General features: G+C 37.2%; 1 protein-coding gene across 1 annotated transcript in view; it reads left to right on the top strand.

The window, feature by feature from the left end:
- The first annotated feature begins 4,154 nt into the window (after window positions 1-4,154).
- Window positions 4,155-16,950, top strand: part of NUP133 (nucleoporin 133) — a 30,012-nt gene continuing 17,216 nt past the window's right edge. Inside the window, exons 1-13 of the mRNA XM_048047268.2 lie at window positions 4,155-4,439; window positions 5,461-5,579; window positions 6,326-6,429; window positions 7,486-7,593; window positions 9,330-9,461; window positions 10,597-10,767; window positions 11,395-11,550; window positions 11,655-11,725; window positions 12,310-12,457; window positions 13,113-13,260; window positions 13,933-14,090; window positions 15,179-15,270; window positions 16,028-16,191. Of these exons, the coding sequence (XP_047903225.2) occupies window positions 4,255-4,439; window positions 5,461-5,579; window positions 6,326-6,429; window positions 7,486-7,593; window positions 9,330-9,461; window positions 10,597-10,767; window positions 11,395-11,550; window positions 11,655-11,725; window positions 12,310-12,457; window positions 13,113-13,260; window positions 13,933-14,090; window positions 15,179-15,270; window positions 16,028-16,191 (1,756 nt within the window). The 5' untranslated portion in view covers window positions 4,155-4,254. The remainder of the gene's footprint in view (window positions 4,440-5,460; window positions 5,580-6,325; window positions 6,430-7,485; window positions 7,594-9,329; window positions 9,462-10,596; window positions 10,768-11,394; window positions 11,551-11,654; window positions 11,726-12,309; window positions 12,458-13,112; window positions 13,261-13,932; window positions 14,091-15,178; window positions 15,271-16,027; window positions 16,192-16,950) is intronic.

Raw genomic sequence — 16,950 nt, 5'->3', positions numbered from 1 at the left:
ATGTTTGTTGCTAATCTTAAATTGCTGGAATTCAAAAGTGCATGTTTCACTGCTCTATTTCAGAGCAAATGCTAAGTTGATTGTGGTCACCATCTACAGTTAATATAGAGAATTACAAATGAGAACTCATTTTTAGAGGGTATGGAAACATTGGAGGAAAGTTATTTAAAAAAAAAACAACTAGCTGACTTTACATATAAGGACAAAGGCATTGTATTTTTTACTGTTTTTAGTTCATGATAGGGAAATCTAAAATTTGCATACATTTTCTTCCTTTCTCTATTTTCCTAGTTCTTTAGTTTCATTTCCCTTTCTGAGATGACGTCCAAAAGAAGATGTTCTTACATATATAAGTTTTTGTCCTTTTTTAAGGCATATACAAGTTTGGTTTTATTGTTACTTAAAATTTCATTCACAGAAATCCCAGGATATGCCTAACTACCTTGTGTCACTTTCTCAATGACAGCTGGTAAAATAGTAGCATTACAATAATTTCAATAACTGCAGGACAGTAATGTTTGGCAATAAAGTAGGCTTCATGTTTCTAATTTAAGAACTTCAATAGTGTCTCTCTGTACTTTCTGAAGATGTAAAACCCCACAAGATAATTTTTAAAAAGCTATAAGCTTTACAGGGTCACATTAAAGCTCATCTGTGCTAAGAAATTTAATTGTTGCTGGAAAACCTTATTGGCAATAGGTGAGATGCCTAGTGCTGGGTAAGCTTAAAATGTTTCTCTAAAGTGCCATTATAATGGCACTTTGTGGAACATAGTGAAAACACTAATGAGATCCCTGCATTATAAAATGAAAATAAAATTACATCCAGATAAAAATTATACCTTCTGATATAGTCTTACTAGAAGCAGGTATTATTTTAAAAATGTGCCAAAAATACCACTGACCAAATGTTTAATTTCAGTGTTGACTAACAATAATTGTCTTGATACTGTATTTAGAGGAGCTTGAACTTTACTCATAATCTCTCCTTATGCAAGTGCAATGAGCCTTTTTGTTTGTGAGTTTCAACTGTGAGGTTATGGGGAATTAATTGCAGCTGAACTGAATGAATCTTCTATGTCTGTTGATCATTAGTTTTTCTGGCAGGTTTTGCAGTCTACCATAAAGAGAAAAGCTACAGAAAAGCTCTTGTTCAAAGAAAGGTGAATGTCTGTCATAAGAGGTGCATTGGATAGCAGACTTTATAATATTCCTTGGACCAAACCAAGATCTTAAGGTGAGAAAACTTTGCTGGACAAGTTCAGATTTTTAGTTTAGACACCTGCAATGCATGTAGCACTGCCTCTGTATGCACGTGGTGTGCTATATACCTACCTCCACAGCAGTGCCAGGCAGTGATGGATGTGGTTGCATTTTGAACTGTAGGAGCCCTGTTAGCTTAGTCAGAAAATCTGATCCTTTTGTCGGAGACAATATTTAAAAAGGGGAGAGAAAAGAATTAAAGCATTGTATTCTGCTTTTGTTATAAGAGTTTGTTTTCCTGTCTAAGGTGGAAACCATTGGTGCATCTCTTAACTCTGATGGGTGTTCTTTGTGAAGGACCACCATCTCATGCTGCTGCCTTGTGCAGCATGTTCCATAGGGCAAAAATGTATACCACACGTCATAGAAAAAACTTAATATGAGAGTATCTGACAGTGCATCAGAAAGCACTATAAAACAATCTTTATCACACTTTGTATTTTTTTTGTGATTGCCTTGTTCATGTTTTAGTAATGCTGTGTATCATAAAGGTAATGTGTAAAACATTTACTGCTTCATGCTATACTTACATTGTTGAAAAGATTAAAAAGACCTTTCAGAAAATAAATTCCTCACCCAAAACTTGACATTTCAAACCCAACCTGCACTATGTACAAAACACTATTCACTCTGAAGTCTTGTTAAAAAAAAATGAAAGAATATGTTGTTATAAAGTATTACACAACAGAAATGCCTTTGATTGGCTAGTAAACATTTGACATTAGGTCATGGTTCACCTAAAACAGGTAATACAGAACTAAACTGCCCAAGTTTCAAATTCCACATCAAGTCAAATCCTGAGAGGCAAGACTTTTGGAAAAAAAAAAAAAGTTCAGTGATTAGTAAACACTTGACATAAAATAAAAGCAGCGGATGAAGCTAGCTTGAGGCTTTTCTAATTTTAAGCTATCATTCTTCATCTTTTCAAAAAGAACTTCACTTATCTAGATGTCAACAGCTGCTTACTGCTCCAATGCACAGATAAGAGACTATTTTGCCAGACACCTTGACTTGTAAACTTGGTTTGAAGAGCTCTCTTAATGGGGCTGTAATTGCTACATTGAAATGTGCTGACGCAGTTATAGTGAAAAATTCCTGGCTGTAATATGAATTGGCAAGGTGCTGTAAGCACTCTTCACTCCAATGTACACAATCCATTTTAGTGATTTTAGTGCTATTGTTTTTTATGGTTATCCTAACAAGTACAAAGACAAAATATTCAGTGAAAAATGATAGAGTTTCTTTGGGTTGTAGAAAAGGACTTGAAGAGGGCATAGGTCTGCTCTTTATAAAAAACAACAACAAAAAACCACCAACAACCTTGAAGCTTATGTTGCCAGCTGTTGCTATTTGTGCCCTAAATCTTGCCTCTCCTCTGCTCTCTGCTGTTTGTTTTGTTTAAGCTGCTGTTAATAGTGAGAGGTTCAGTTCCATGAACGATGGTATTAACATGCTCAAAACACAGCTGTGTTGCTACTAGTGTATTACAAAGGCCAGATGGTACTCAGAAATGCCTTTGATCACAGGTGAGTACAATTTAATAAGTCAAATTAAGCTCATCTGACATTTCCTGAATTAATTTCACAATTGGTAGTTTTTAAAGTGTTTTTGTAGCATTGCAGGGCGTTACATAAGACCACCTCACTTCTGTGCTGCATGCACTGGTGTTCTGCCTTGGTCTAAACATATCTTCTCTGTATAGGAAAGAAGACAATTCCCAGATATTTAAAAAAAAATAAATGTACGTCTGTTTACATGTACACAAAGATATGTAATATAAAGACTTTTCAGCATCTATCATTATTTGCTGTGTTTTACGTGATAACTATGGGCATCATTTCAAAGTCTTACTGCTAATCATGCCTTTTTCACCTTCATCTTGGGGGCTAGAACTATTTCCTTTCTTAACGTTTGCTACCCAGTCAGGACTTTCAGGGCTCAAATACTGTATCCAGTTGCTTTCAAAACTACCTTGCTAAATACACTGAATACGTTACTTAGGGTTGTGTGCTTTCTGTAACCAACTCATGAGAACGTTGTTTGCAGATGACGGGGTCTGAGCTGCTGCTAGCCTTTCAAACGAAGTATCTTTCTAAATAGGTAGGCAACTATTTGCAGCTAGTCTACCTCGGCAATATTTTCTACACAGTTTTTCAAGTAATCAGTCAAAATAGAAATATAAAAAGGTTAATGTTCTCATATATTTTGAAGCTGCGGCTCTAACAGAAGTCTATTTCCATTCCCTCAGTTCAAATCCTCACTGAGGTCAGGCTCTCTCCTGAAGATGGAGCCCTTAACACAGGGCTGGGGCAGCAAAAGGAGCCCGAGTAACGAGCTGAGGAAGCAGCGCAAGGCTTCAGGCAGCCAAGGGCTGCTGCTTGCACTAGCTGCATCCTCTCATATGTTTTAGAAAGATGTAGAAGGGAGTTATCGGTTTTTAAAACAATCTGAATGTTACTGTTCGCGGATGTTGGGAACTGTGTGTGGCAGCTTGAATTTTACTCATTTTTTTCACATCTGTGTGTGCATTTTTTTTTTGTGGGTTTTCCTCACGATGTGAAACATATCAAAATTCGCATGGAGTTTCTTTTCTTTGGGGTATTTTTTAATAAGAAAACTGGGCGAGCACAGGTGATTTTAAAGAACGGGCGGCTCTACAGGAACACACAGCCACCTAAAAGCACCAAGCAGCGGTTTGCACCGATCTTTCAACGACGCCTGCCGTTCCCAAACCCATCCTTTATCCCCCAACACGACAAAAGCAGGAACACCCTTCACGTCCTATCGCCCAGCCGCCCACCCCACGGCTCCTCCGTGAGGGCACCGCCTCAGCGAGCGGTTGCCGCGGGGTCGCCCCGTCCGCCGCGCAGGGGCTGCCTCCCGCCCCTCGGCGGGCCCGGCCGCGCTCCGCAGTGACGCGAGTCGGCGGCGCCGGGCCGAGCCGAGCCGAGCCGGGCTGCCTGGGGCCGTTGGGGCCCTTCTCTCCGCAGCCATGTTCCCCTCGGCTCCCGCCTCCCCGCGGACCCCCGTCGGGCAGGCCCGCAGGAACCTCGGCAGCGCCGCGCCCAGCCCCCTGTCCCGGGCGGGCGGCAGGAAGGGCCTGACCGTGGCGGCGGCCGCCGTCTCCCCCGGGCTCTTCTCCCCGGTGGCGCGGAGGAGCGGCTCCATCTCCGCGCGGTGAGGCGGCGGTTCTGCGGGTGGCTGTCCCTTGGGACCTACTGCGAGATGTTCCACAGCTCTGAGCATCCCTAAACCTTTTTTTTTTGTTTCTTAAGTAGTTTTTCCATGATATGCTTTTGGGGTGGGTGTGTGTGCTAGGGCACTCGTACTCGAGAAGCTGACGTGCTGTGTAGAGTTGTGCTGTATTCTGTTTTACTTTTTAGTCTCTTTTAATAACTCTGGCTGTTTTTTTCCTGTTTGCGTGTCCGAGGTCATACTGCCCTGTCAGCCAGCTGTCGCTCTGGTACTTGGCTTCTCTTATGATGGTACTGAAGAACTTGGACATCAGCACAGATCCTGTAGAATGGGATCTTTCCTACAGTGTATACGTTAGCCTCTGTATTATTTTTGTTTATTTCTTTCTTTGGTACAGACTTTAGTCTACAGTAAGACTTCCTTCTTTCTCAAAGCTTGATTTTGTGAGAAATATTTCATAAAGGGTCTTTGAAAGATTTGGAGAAATCTAAGTACTTAGTATTGTCTCGGTTGTGTTGACGTTTTTTTTTTTTTCCTCAAAAAATGTGGATGGAACTGTTAGACATGACTTTCCTGTATGAAAACAATAGGAAAAAAAAGTATGCTGGTTACTAGTGTGTATACTCATTTACTCTACTATAGAAGTAGTAAGACTTTATTGGCCTGTAGTTTCTCAGGTACTCTCAGGTCCTCTGTAGGCTATTTGACATCATCTGTTCTCATGGTACCAAATCCTGACTGAAATATGTTATAGCTGAGCAGTTTTGTGGTTCTTTTATAGTTTAAAGTCAAATGCTGCAAGTTCAATATGTTTGAAATATCTCTTATTAACTTTTGAATTAGAGAGTTCCTCAGATATGTCTGTGGTATAAGAAGAATAAGAACCTGTGCATGTAAAACAAAACAAAAACATTCAGTTTGTGCATTTAAAGTAAACGTTGAAACTCGTGGAGAAAGAATAGAAAACTAATCAGAGCTTTTGTTTTGCCTTTTTTTTTTTAAGAGCAACTCCCACCAGAGTTATACAGCATCCCTCAGCAAGCGAGACTATTAACTATGATGTTAAGGCTTTTGGATCCTCTCTGCCTGTTAAGGTGATGGAAGCCCTGAAAAAGGCTGATGGTAAGAATTGATTTTATCTATTATTTCCCTCGCAAAAGTTGACAGGTGAAAGAAAAGTTAGCGTGGTGTTGATGCTATTTAAAAGTTGACTTTGCAGTATAAAATGAAATGCTTGAGTCTTGGTTAGAATTCAGCTTGCTTTGCTGTGTAACTGCAATCATTGTTTTCACTTGTTTGGATTCCTTTGTTTCCTGGACTGGATGCTCTAATTTTATTTTTTTAATCCATGTACTCTAAGCCATTAAATGAATACATAGTGGGTTTAATTTAACTTCAGCTCATGTCATTTCGGCAGGTGGAAAATGAAGAAACAGAAGTGGTGGTTTTATTTTTTTTTAACAGTGGTTTTATTCTCAGTTTTAAAAGCCCCAATAATACAAACTGTTCCCTGAGTTAAAGAAATTACTTGTTTTGTTTTTCTAATAGAGATAATAGGAACCAAAAACGTGCAGCTTTGTAATGGCTTTGTAAGTTGTTCAGCAGTTTTAAGGTATTAATTATCTACTGTAAATTGATGGAAATGAAAAGCCTCTAGGATTGTCTTGCTTTTCACACTCAAATGTTGAGGGTTTGTCAAATGGACTTTAAACTATATTTAGTAATTTGGTCCTTCAGATATGTAGAACTTGTGATGCAGAATTTAATTTCAATACAAAAGATATTTCTTCTTTGCATATGAGAAAGAAGGCTAGTTGGTTTTCAGGTTATTCCTGCAGTGTTTTAAAGTATTAATCCTTTTTATGTAGCTGATGACCAGCTGAGCGTTCAAGTGGATGAAAGTGGATGGGCCTGGCTGGTCCATAGAGAGAAGCTGATAATTTGGAAGATTGGTCAGTCTCCAGTTGCAAAGGTAAATGAAAGATCAAGATGGAGGCATTTCTGTGTTTTATGCTAGTTGAACAAGTTACCCAGTTGTGTTGCTTTTAAATCAAGGGTATCCATGTAACTTACAGTTAGCCTGTTTTCTACCAAAAGCAGCATTTCGTATGAGGTCATGGTAACAACAGTAACTAAACTAAAGCGTTTGAGGGAGCTTAGCAGTTTTATATTTCTCTCATCATTTTTTAATTGTCACCTTAACACGAAGGTTAAATCTTTGCATCTTAATAGGTTCCCTTTTTTATGTTAGATAGCCTTAATAAAGTTTATTCCAGTAGTTAGAAACTAGCTGATATGTTACAGATTGGTTTAGATAATTCTGTGAGTGACGTTCAACTGAGTTTCAGCGGCACTGAATGCATGTTTCATTTAGTTTTCTTACGTCAAGAAAAAATGTTTTTCTGCATAAATGTTTTTCTAACAACAACATATCAGTGCATGTAGCAAGTAAAGTCAGAGGAATGCTGTAGTTACAAAATCAGTACCTTCCAATTAGTGAAACACTTACCGATCATACAGATTCTGCACTGAGGGTATGGAAGTGTAGAAGTGTCAGGTATATGCATTCTGGTACTTGTAGAGATTTTTGAAGGGATTACATTTTTTCTGATTGATTTAAGTTTTCTTGGGGGAGAGGAATGTTTCTACCTCCCCCCCAGTCTCTGTGAATACCTAGTGAGCTTTTTCAACCACTTTCAGTTTAATTTTATTTTGCTGTTAGTATATTATCTTAAGGAATGTCCAAGAAATTGCACCTCAGAAAGAGAAATAATTCGAAATTGTAGTGTTTTCAGAAACAGAAATAACAAAAGGAAAGAAATTATGTTTGAAAAATATTTAAATAAGTATGTTTTAGCTGTTTGATCGTTGTGACAAATGTGCTGAAAATCTCGTGACACTTTTTTTCCACTTTATACAGTGTCCATGCTAGTTTAATACTCCGGTGTCACAAAGTCTCTAGAACTTTTGACACTGCTGAATGAGTTCTTAGATGTCTCACCTTTATAACTGCATCTCTTTCTTACAGTTATCTCTGTGTAAGGAACTTCAGCTGCCACCCAGTGACTTCCAGTGGAGTTCCAGTTTAGCAGCTATATCTTGTCTCAGTTCCTCAGGTGAAGCGCCTTCTCTGCAGGTGATTAACTTCAAAAGTTTGGGGTTAAAAATGCTTTTGGACTAACTTTGAATATATTTTATCAAGTATTTATTTGCAAATTGTGCACTTGGTGTTGTAATATATATTCCAAAAGTCAGGATTGTTAATATGCTTGAAATATAATCCTGCTAGTCTTTTCAAATTATGCCATCTACCTGTTATAGGATCAGATTGAATTAAGAGTTTTCCTGTGGATTACCCAGCATGCTTTCTTAACAAACTAAGTCAACTAAGAAGTATTGTGTTTAACTAACACTAGGGTTTAAAATATCCTGTATAAGCAAGAATGATTTAAGTACATGCTGGCTGGAAAAGTTGTTCAGCTCTCTTTTAATTCTGGGTACACGTGGCTGAAAAGCAAAAAACAGCACCCTCCCTTTATCTAATCATAATGAAGCTGACACTGGGAGGGCAGATGGCTTATGTTTTGACTGATGATTTTGCTAAATACATTTTCTTACCACACAGTGTTAGAGGATGAGGTTTGATGATCAGCTAGATTTTCTGAAAGTGTGCCAAGTGAGTTTGTTACAATCACTCATGGAAAAAAAAAAAAGAAAAGAAAAAAAAAGAAACTTCATTTTCAGCTTGGGCATAGTTTAGAGTTGATACATACAGTGCCGTAATAGAACTGGATAAGCAGTTGTCCTTGGAAGGAAGAAGCAGCACAAAAATATGTACTGGGAACTTTTCTTCTTACTTGTCATTGTGTTACACTTCCAGATGATAAAAGCTATCTTAATTTCTTGTGATTAGCTCATAATTCTTGAGGTGTCCTATGACTTTTTCAGACCCAGAGAAGTTTCAGGAGAAATGATACACCTAAACAATGATTTTATTTTATTCTTTTTAATTTCATCTTTCTTTAGTTTGGAGCTATGTATGGATACTATGACTTCACAGTCATAGAAATACGGTAGGAAATATTTAAGTAAATTGTAAATTATTAAGTAATAGGCAGGAGTCACCAAGGACAACATGTTATGTATTTTTTTATTGTTCTCATGTTGATTAGCCAACCACTCTCCTTTGTGTGCACCTGCATCTAGTTAAAAATCATTTAGAAATCTCCACGGAGCTCAGTGACAGCTCTCAGGTACCGTTCTTCTGTTCTGTGATTTTCAACAACCAGTTGATTAGGTACAGTACTTTCTGTGTAAATCTTGAATTGAGCACAGTCTCCTGCATCGTGCTTTGAATTTGGTATCTGGGTGATTTTTGGAGTTAGAAGCCCTAATGGAGGTACACAGTGGACTTACGTCTTTTTGAAGAGAAGAGCAACTGCGTGATTTAATTCTTCTGTTAATGACTCTAGAGCGATTTCTTTGTTAAATTGTAGTCTGTATTTTAAGTCTTCCGTAGTAGCTTGTAACTCCTGGCATCTGGAACACTCCACAGGTGTGGTTTTTTTTTCTTGCAACTGTAAATTTTGTTTGATCCTCAGTAGCAAACCCTGAATTATCAGGAACAAGAACCCATACAAAGTATTGTTAGCAAAATAAGCAAGTATAACATTCCCTGCATGTGCTAAGTTATGCTACAGAATCATTTTGCTGTTCAGTTCTCTGCTTGTCAATGAGCATACATACATATTACTTTTTTGTGTGTTAGTCGTTCACAATCGTGTTATCTTTATGTAAAATAACACTTAGTTAAAGCTATGGTGTGATTATTTTTTATTTTGCATGTTCTGATAATTATTTTCTCCCTTCAAGTCTCTGGCAATCATGGTTGCTACCAGCGAAGGTTCTGTGCGCTACTGGCCCAACCTTGCACACGAAGGTTCCTATACGGAGACATTCACAGACTTCGGAGGCTCCCTGTGCAGTTTCCTAACAGCAGTGAAGGTACAGTGCAATATGATTTATGCAAAATTACTGCTTTACTTCCTAACCTAAAAATCAAATGTTCCTCGTTTTCAGCACTAAATCTCCAATGAATGTCACAAACCAAGCCATCAGATGCTCTGAGGAGTAGTTTCAGAGGTTGTTGATGAACACTGTTGATGAGATGAGTGGCAGTCATAGATCTGTGTTAGAGAGGTCATGAGGTCATGAAAGTCACAGAGGCATGCAGGACTGAACCACAGGGTTATCAAGCCTGGCTTAGTACCTCAACCTGTGATACCTCTCTAGCAGAAAAAAAGAGGGGACTGCTTCATCTGAACTCGTGGTCTACATACTCAGTGTCTTGTGGTAAAGCTCGCTAGTGGCTGCATTTGAGAGATTTTAGTAGGGAAGGAAAGAAAAACTGTAATATGAATTCCATTTTCTGCTGGTGATGTATTTAAATGGGGAAGAAATTCTACAAATAGAGTATATCAAAAAAAACCAGCAAATGTTACAATATTTGATATCTTAAAAACTAATTATTCCTAATTATATTTTTTTCATGACCTTCTCAACAAGGCAGCATAACGTTCAGTGTTCATATCCTATATTTAGGGCATCAACACGTCATAAACAGTTGTAAACCTAATCAAAAGCCAGTGATCTTAATGGTGAATTTGTTGAGAGTTTCAAGAGGTTAAGAAATACTAACGGGTATCTACCCTCTTAGAACTGAATTGTGCCCAGTTTTCAAGTATCAAATTGAGGAAAGCGAAGTCTTCTCGTACTTGTAGTTTTAATGTTGACACCAATGTGAATTTAGAGCTAGAGGAACATGGTTTTCAGAGCAGAACCATTTTATTAATAAGTCAATGATTTAAAAGCTCCATTATTGCATATATGACAACTATACATAATTAATCAACCTGTCGTTGGACAGATCTAACCTTTAGCATAACTTTTATATGGTATGATTATGAAATCAGGCTGATTGTTCTTTTATTCTATGAACATTTCTTGTAGAGGTAAACAGTTTGTTCTTTCAGCAACCTCCAGGCCATTATCATTTTAACAAAGAGTTTTATGTGACTATAAGATCGCTTCAGGAATGTGCTTTTAATTTTTTAACATAATTGCTTTTTCTTTTTGTTAGGGAGGAAGCTTTATTTTATCATCTTCCAGAGGCCAGCTAGTTCGATTGATTCCAGATAGTTCTGGCAAGATTCATCAGCATGCCCTGCCACAGGGTCAGGGCATGTTTTCTGGAATTGGCCGAAAGGTTTCTTCTCTTCTGGGAATATTGTCACCTGGAAATGATGCTGTGGTAAGCTTGAAAAAGTTCAGATAGTAATCTACCTTAATTTCTGTCTGTGATTTCTAGTCTCAGCCTTTTGGAAAGGAAAAAGAAAGGTCTGTGTAAGGATGTATGATGACAAAACAAATACAGAACTGATTTACGTTACATATATTTTCTGGAAATTAAAAAGGCAGACAGAAGCTAACTAAATACTTACGTTGTGTAATGAAGAACACCGACTTGTTCTTTAGATCTGAATAAAAGCAGGCTTTAAAGCAGTAACACTTCCTGGGGAAGTCCGCAAAGCATCAAAATCTTGACTCTTCTAGTGATAGCCTCACTACTACTTGAAGAAACTAGCAGTAACCTGTAAATATACTTTTCAGACAAAGGGTTGTGCAGGGTTGAGGATTAGGTTGACCTTTGTCAACGAATTCCACAGAAGGTGTGAGAAACATCCTTATTATAGATGTTCTTAAATCTGTAAAATAAAACTTCTCTTAGAAATTATCATAATACTCTGATCTTGTAATGTAGCTTGTGCACATTGCCTGAGGAAGTGATTTTTATATGGACTGAGAGTGGTATAGATTTTTATATCCTAATAGCAATGCTGTGATTTAACCTTTTGAGATTTTTCTTTTTTAAATGCAGATTTCTAGTGTTCTTTGGGATAAAGAGAGATCAAGTTTTTATATGCTAACGAGTTCAAATCTAAACAAATGGGAGATTGAGGATACATCAGAACGTTACATTCTCAGCTGGGATGTCAACAGAATCCTCAAGGAACACGTTTCAGATGCAATTTGGGTAAGAGTATGCTCACCTGAAAAGGTTTTTTTTCTTTTACTGTATTTTCCCTTAATAAGTAACTATATAAAGTTATAAAGCAGATGCATTTTTTTTTTTTTTAGGGTTCTGAAAGTAACTATGAAGATATTAAAGGAGGAGTAAATATACAGTATATGGATTTGCAGCAGAATCGGTAAGAAAGTACACTTGCTTCTGGTAAAACTTAGATTAATGAAGTATGTTTGCCTTCTTGGATAAGCTTTCTGGAAGAAACTGAAATTCAACTTTACTTAAGTGCCAATATTGATAAAATAAGCATGTCAGGTAACTAGATAATCATAGGTTATCCTGTCTCATTCTATTTAGTATTACCAATTCTTTACCTAAGAATAATTCCTTTCATTTTTGATGTCATTTTTATCAGGTTTGGGTATTTGCGTTTTCTTGATATTATAAAGACAGTAGGTGAGCAAATGTAACTTTTGTACCAGCAAATGCAGAGAATTCTTTCTGTATCTGTTGTATTTTATTTAATTACAATAAATCACAACAACTGGATTGGTTCAGTTTTATACAGCAATATGCACACTGCATATGTTAATAAAACATCACGAAAGAAAAAACAGGTTAGTCTTTGCTTAAAAAAAAAAGTACATAACATTGGAAAACATTTATTCGTTATCGTACTTGAATATCTTTTTTTCTGAGTGCTAGAGGTCAAGCAAGTGAAATATGTAATAATTATCTCACAAAGAGGTGATCTCTTGTCTTGAACAGTGACGGGCTGGTGATACTTGCTGCAGCATGGCATCCCGGAGATCATCCATGTCTTGTTTACTACACTCTGATAACGGTAGAAGATAAAGGCTACCAGATGTCTGATGATGTTGTTGTGGAAGTCACACAGTATAATCCATCTTTTCAGGTATGCAAATGAAGGCTCTAAAACTACTTCCGAGCAAAGAAAGCACAGCGTTTCAGAATGTTCCTGTACATATATCAGCTCTCAGATTTTCTCTAAAGGAAACTCAAATTCTGTCTTAAGATTGCTCTTAGAATTTGTATTTGTAATGTTCTGAGGAAAATGTCTATTACTGTTTAATAGTAACTTTATGTGAAGTTTATGCTACAGAATTTAAAGTGTAAATGTATTGGTTGTCCTTACAGTTTCTCATTTGTGATATCTCTTCTGGAAGCATAGGCTTTGGCATTAGCTTTTTGTGGGTAAACTTCTCACACTCTCCCAACCCCTTCTACTGGGTCATTTCATAATTGAATTTGAAAATGCAAGGAGAGCGAGTGTGAAAGTGGTAGAGTAATTTATTTGTTTACTTCATCTCTCCATTGAAATCAGCAAGAACTTAATGTATATGGAAGTTTTAAAAAAAAAGTGATGAGAGCGATCTTAAATTTTGGGGCAAATGAAAAGTGTTTTATTGGTTGTAGAGTTTTCTTTGTCATTTTATTCCTGTCTTATTAAGAAATTAAACTTTATGCAACTCTAGATCAGCCTTTAAAATGTTATATGCTTGTTTAAGGTTCTGATTATGTGTGTGATTGTTGATATGTAATGCTTTCAGTCAGAAGAGGAAGTGATGTGCTGTCTGGTAGTCCCAGATTTCTTTAGCCATGCCGCTTACCTTTATAAGGATGACGAAGTGTTTGCTTGTTCCACCGGAACTGGAAGAACTTCTTTGCCACAGGAGAAAATTGTATTTGGCATACAAGGTAATATATGGGGGGGGGGGGAGTCAGGTTTCGTTCAATTAAAAATTGAATGTATTTACATCGTTAGATTTCTTAGATCGTAGAATCATGTTTACGCTTCTTTTTCTCTGTAAGTCTTTCAAACTGATGTTTTTTGTAGGTGTGCAGACAAAATGCTGAAGTGACCTCTGGTATTGATATTGCTTACTCTAGAGTGTTTTGGATGAAAGTGAAGTAAATCTGTGCTCTTGGTATATGAAAGCCTGAGCAGATGCTTTAGATTTTGACACTTTTTTATTTCTTCCAGTGTTCACTGTGGATTATTTTGTTTCCTTGAAATTAACTTTGTTTTGAGACTCAGCCTAATGTTCATCCTAGGTCCTTGTGTTAGGTGCCTCTAAGTATATTGTCCTTGACCTTTCAGAGGTGTTTCCTGCTAAGAAAAAGAAATTGGTCCCTAAGCAGAGTTTTCATGAAACACATGAATCGTAATTGTACTTTTTATTTTCTAACCTTGCAGTACCTGGAGATTTACATCATGGGTAGCAAACAGTATCCATGCTTTCTGTTAAGACAGGTGCAGTTGTCAGAATTTCTGTTGGTTCTTCACAAAATTCAATCAGTGTCTATGGAACCGTGTTGCACCTTGTTCTTACAGATGCATTTACATGCCTTTTTGCTTTTTCGTCATAGGAGACAGCATTTTAGGAGCAGGTTCCTGTACAAGCCTCCCCATTTTCTTTGCCAAAAAAAGTGGACTCGTCACTATCTTGTCCAGAGAAAATATTTCCGTGCTTCCTGAAGACCTTGAAGATTCTCTGTCCTCTTCTGTTGCTGGACCAAGAAGTGAGGTAATAGTTGAAAACTGAGGATAGAAATATTACTTTTTTTTCTGACAGTTTTGTATTTTTTCTGTGGAAATCCTAGCTTGTTTAAGGTTTTGGAAGTTTTTTTAGATTTGAACACTTTCAGTGAAGGCAGTTTTCAAAACCCAGGAATTTTTACCATATCTGTCATTTTGTGTAAGGTGGTTCTTCCTCTCACCCCTTGTTCTGAAGTAGCAATTTCAATGAAATAATGTAATTTCTCATGTAGGTATATTACTACATGTCACTAGGCCTCATAGATAGCTCAGATGGAACTGCAGAGACTGAGATTTTGCTGTCACTTTTCTATCAGGGTGGTCTCTTCAGTCTTTTGTCTGTTCCTTTATAATAAACACTGTTTTCTTATTGCACTGTGGAAAGCTTTGAGTCTAAGAAGTCCCTTACAGTGGCTGAGTATTGTTTGTGCTCTGGTACATGTTTTTGCTTTCGTACAATCTTACTAAAACATGTGAAAGTATTTTTATTGATATTTTATGTAATGTGTATTTGGTAAGCTCTTAATTACATCAAACATGTTTTCTTTAAAATGTGCATAGAATTTGTTGCCAACATGTCCCTGGAGTAAGTGGGAAGAACAGAAAACTTGTTAAAATAGAAAATAGAGAATATTTCTGTGGGCTAATAGTTTCAGTTTTTATCCCAATTAAATCCCCTTTTTAGGTTAATTATTGTGAACTAGTATTTTAGTGGAAGACCTTTGTGGTGATAGCTCAGATGGATCTGTATTTTTCTTAATTAATCTATAGTTAGATTTGTATGCACTTTTTTTTTCTGGGAGATAGAACTCATGAATACCTTTTAAAATTCCATCAAAAATGTTGGTTTTGAATGTCTAATATACTAGAATATTATATAAATATATGCATGCTTGAGGTCAAACTGCTACTTTAATTGTAACGTATATCTTTTGGCTAATGTTTGGCTTAATAAACACAACTGCTTCCAGGTGGCATTTGTATTTTGACTCTGTACTGTTATGAAGAAAGAGTTTAAATTTCATAATGAAGCTTGATATTTGTCTTCCAGCTGAAGTTTTTACTTTGTGTTTTCAGAGTCCTGCATTTGATGTAACCAATAGGCTTGAAATCGCAGCTCAAGAAGATAAGACGAAATTACTGAAAGCTGCTTTTCTCCAGTACTGCAGGTAGAAATTGCACTTGATCTTTGAGGCTTTGTTTGCTGTTCTTGAAGGCGCGTTGGTGCTTGAGTAAGAGGCTGTCTTGGTAAAGATAGTATTGTGCTACTTAACTGAAAGTTGCTTTAATGGCACACGAACTTCCTTATTAGGAAAGCATGGATATAAAAGTGGAAAAAATGTATGTTTTGGGGAGTGGAAATGGCAGGAAATACACTATTTTTCAGATTATCCTGATTAAAGCAACCTTATTTCTGGGATGCATGGAATGCCTCTGAAAGGTTTGCTGTTTGGTTAGATAACTGATGTAAGAAGTGGAGATAGAGAGGTGAAAAGATACACAGAGCTGCAGACTTGGATTAGTTACATTTAAAAGGGATTCTTTTCGATATATATTCATTACTAGCAGACAAACAGAAAACTCTTCAGACTAATCTCCTTAAAGAGTCTTAAGATTTGAAACAAAACAATTTAACAGGAAGTAGGATTATTTTTTTTTTTTGCGTAGAGCTACATGTTAGATAAAAGATTATGAAGGAGATTAAGTGCGTTGAATAAAGGATGCCAGGACAAGCTGTAAACTTGCACAGGACTTAGAAAGAAAGTCTACATGTATTCACTTGGCACTGTATGTAAACACAACAGCTGCTGAAGCAGGCTGTAGTCCTGAAAGAGTATCAGGAAATGCTACAGACTGAGTGGCTCTAGTTCCTATAATCCTATAAATTGATTTTATTTCACATACGCTGTGTTTCTTTTATTTCAGGAAAGATATAGTCAATGCACAAAGCATGGTAGTGGAACTCTTTCCAAGCAGTGCAGATTTGGATTCTGATGCTGAACTGGATAGGGCAGTGACTCAGATCAGCGTGGACTTAATGGATGATTACCCTGCCTCTGATCCACGGTGGGCTGAATCTGTACCTGAAGGTAAGCATAATGGTTGGTTTGTGAAAAACTGTTCTTAGTACTCTAGATAAAATCATATTTTAAATTGGCAAAGAAGGCATTGCTGTTTCATATCCTTCTCCATCAGTAGGTATATTTCCAGAAAGGCTACAGGAGGCATCTTACGAGACTGCCGGCTAAACTTTGTCTACTGTGGTTAGTTTGACTTCATAGAACAACAGAAACAGCAAAGGAAATGTGCATTTCTGAGGATGGGACTTTCTGCAGGGTGCAAGTGGTGCCACTTTACTGTTTCCAGGATTATTTGGATAGATCTAAATTAATTTCTGCAGATAGACATGTTAAGAGAGGGTTTTACTTGCTCATGCTTAACACTTTTGTCAGCATGGCTGCACAACTTCTGGAAGGTTTGGATCCTGGGTAGAGTGAGCTCATGTCTTGTGTTGTTATTAATGTCTGCCACAAGAGAAATTTATTTTGGAAACTTCAGCTGTACATAAAGGATTAAAGCAGGCACCTTTTCAGAAAGAAACATCTTTGTTCATGCTTCCCTGTTCCTTAGAACAGCACGTACTTGAAGCTGTCCCCAAGACCTCTAGGCAGCAGTTCCTGGTTTCTGAGCAGAGACATAGATTGAAAGTGGAAACACTAACATTTGAAATCTGCGTATGCAGATGGATGATGCTTCCTGCTGTTGCTGCTTCCTGGCAGCTAGTCAGAAATTGTAAGGCATCAAGTCTTTAGTTTTTTCTGAATCTTAATTTCATCTTTAACTTGGCA

This window comes from Anser cygnoides, chromosome 3, assembly GCF_040182565.1.
Source record: "Anser cygnoides isolate HZ-2024a breed goose chromosome 3, Taihu_goose_T2T_genome, whole genome shotgun sequence".
NCBI classification, from domain to species: Eukaryota; Metazoa; Chordata; class Aves; order Anseriformes; family Anatidae; genus Anser; species Anser cygnoides.
Note: the sequence above shows the minus strand (reverse complement) of the source record. Positions and strands in the feature narration are given on the sequence as shown.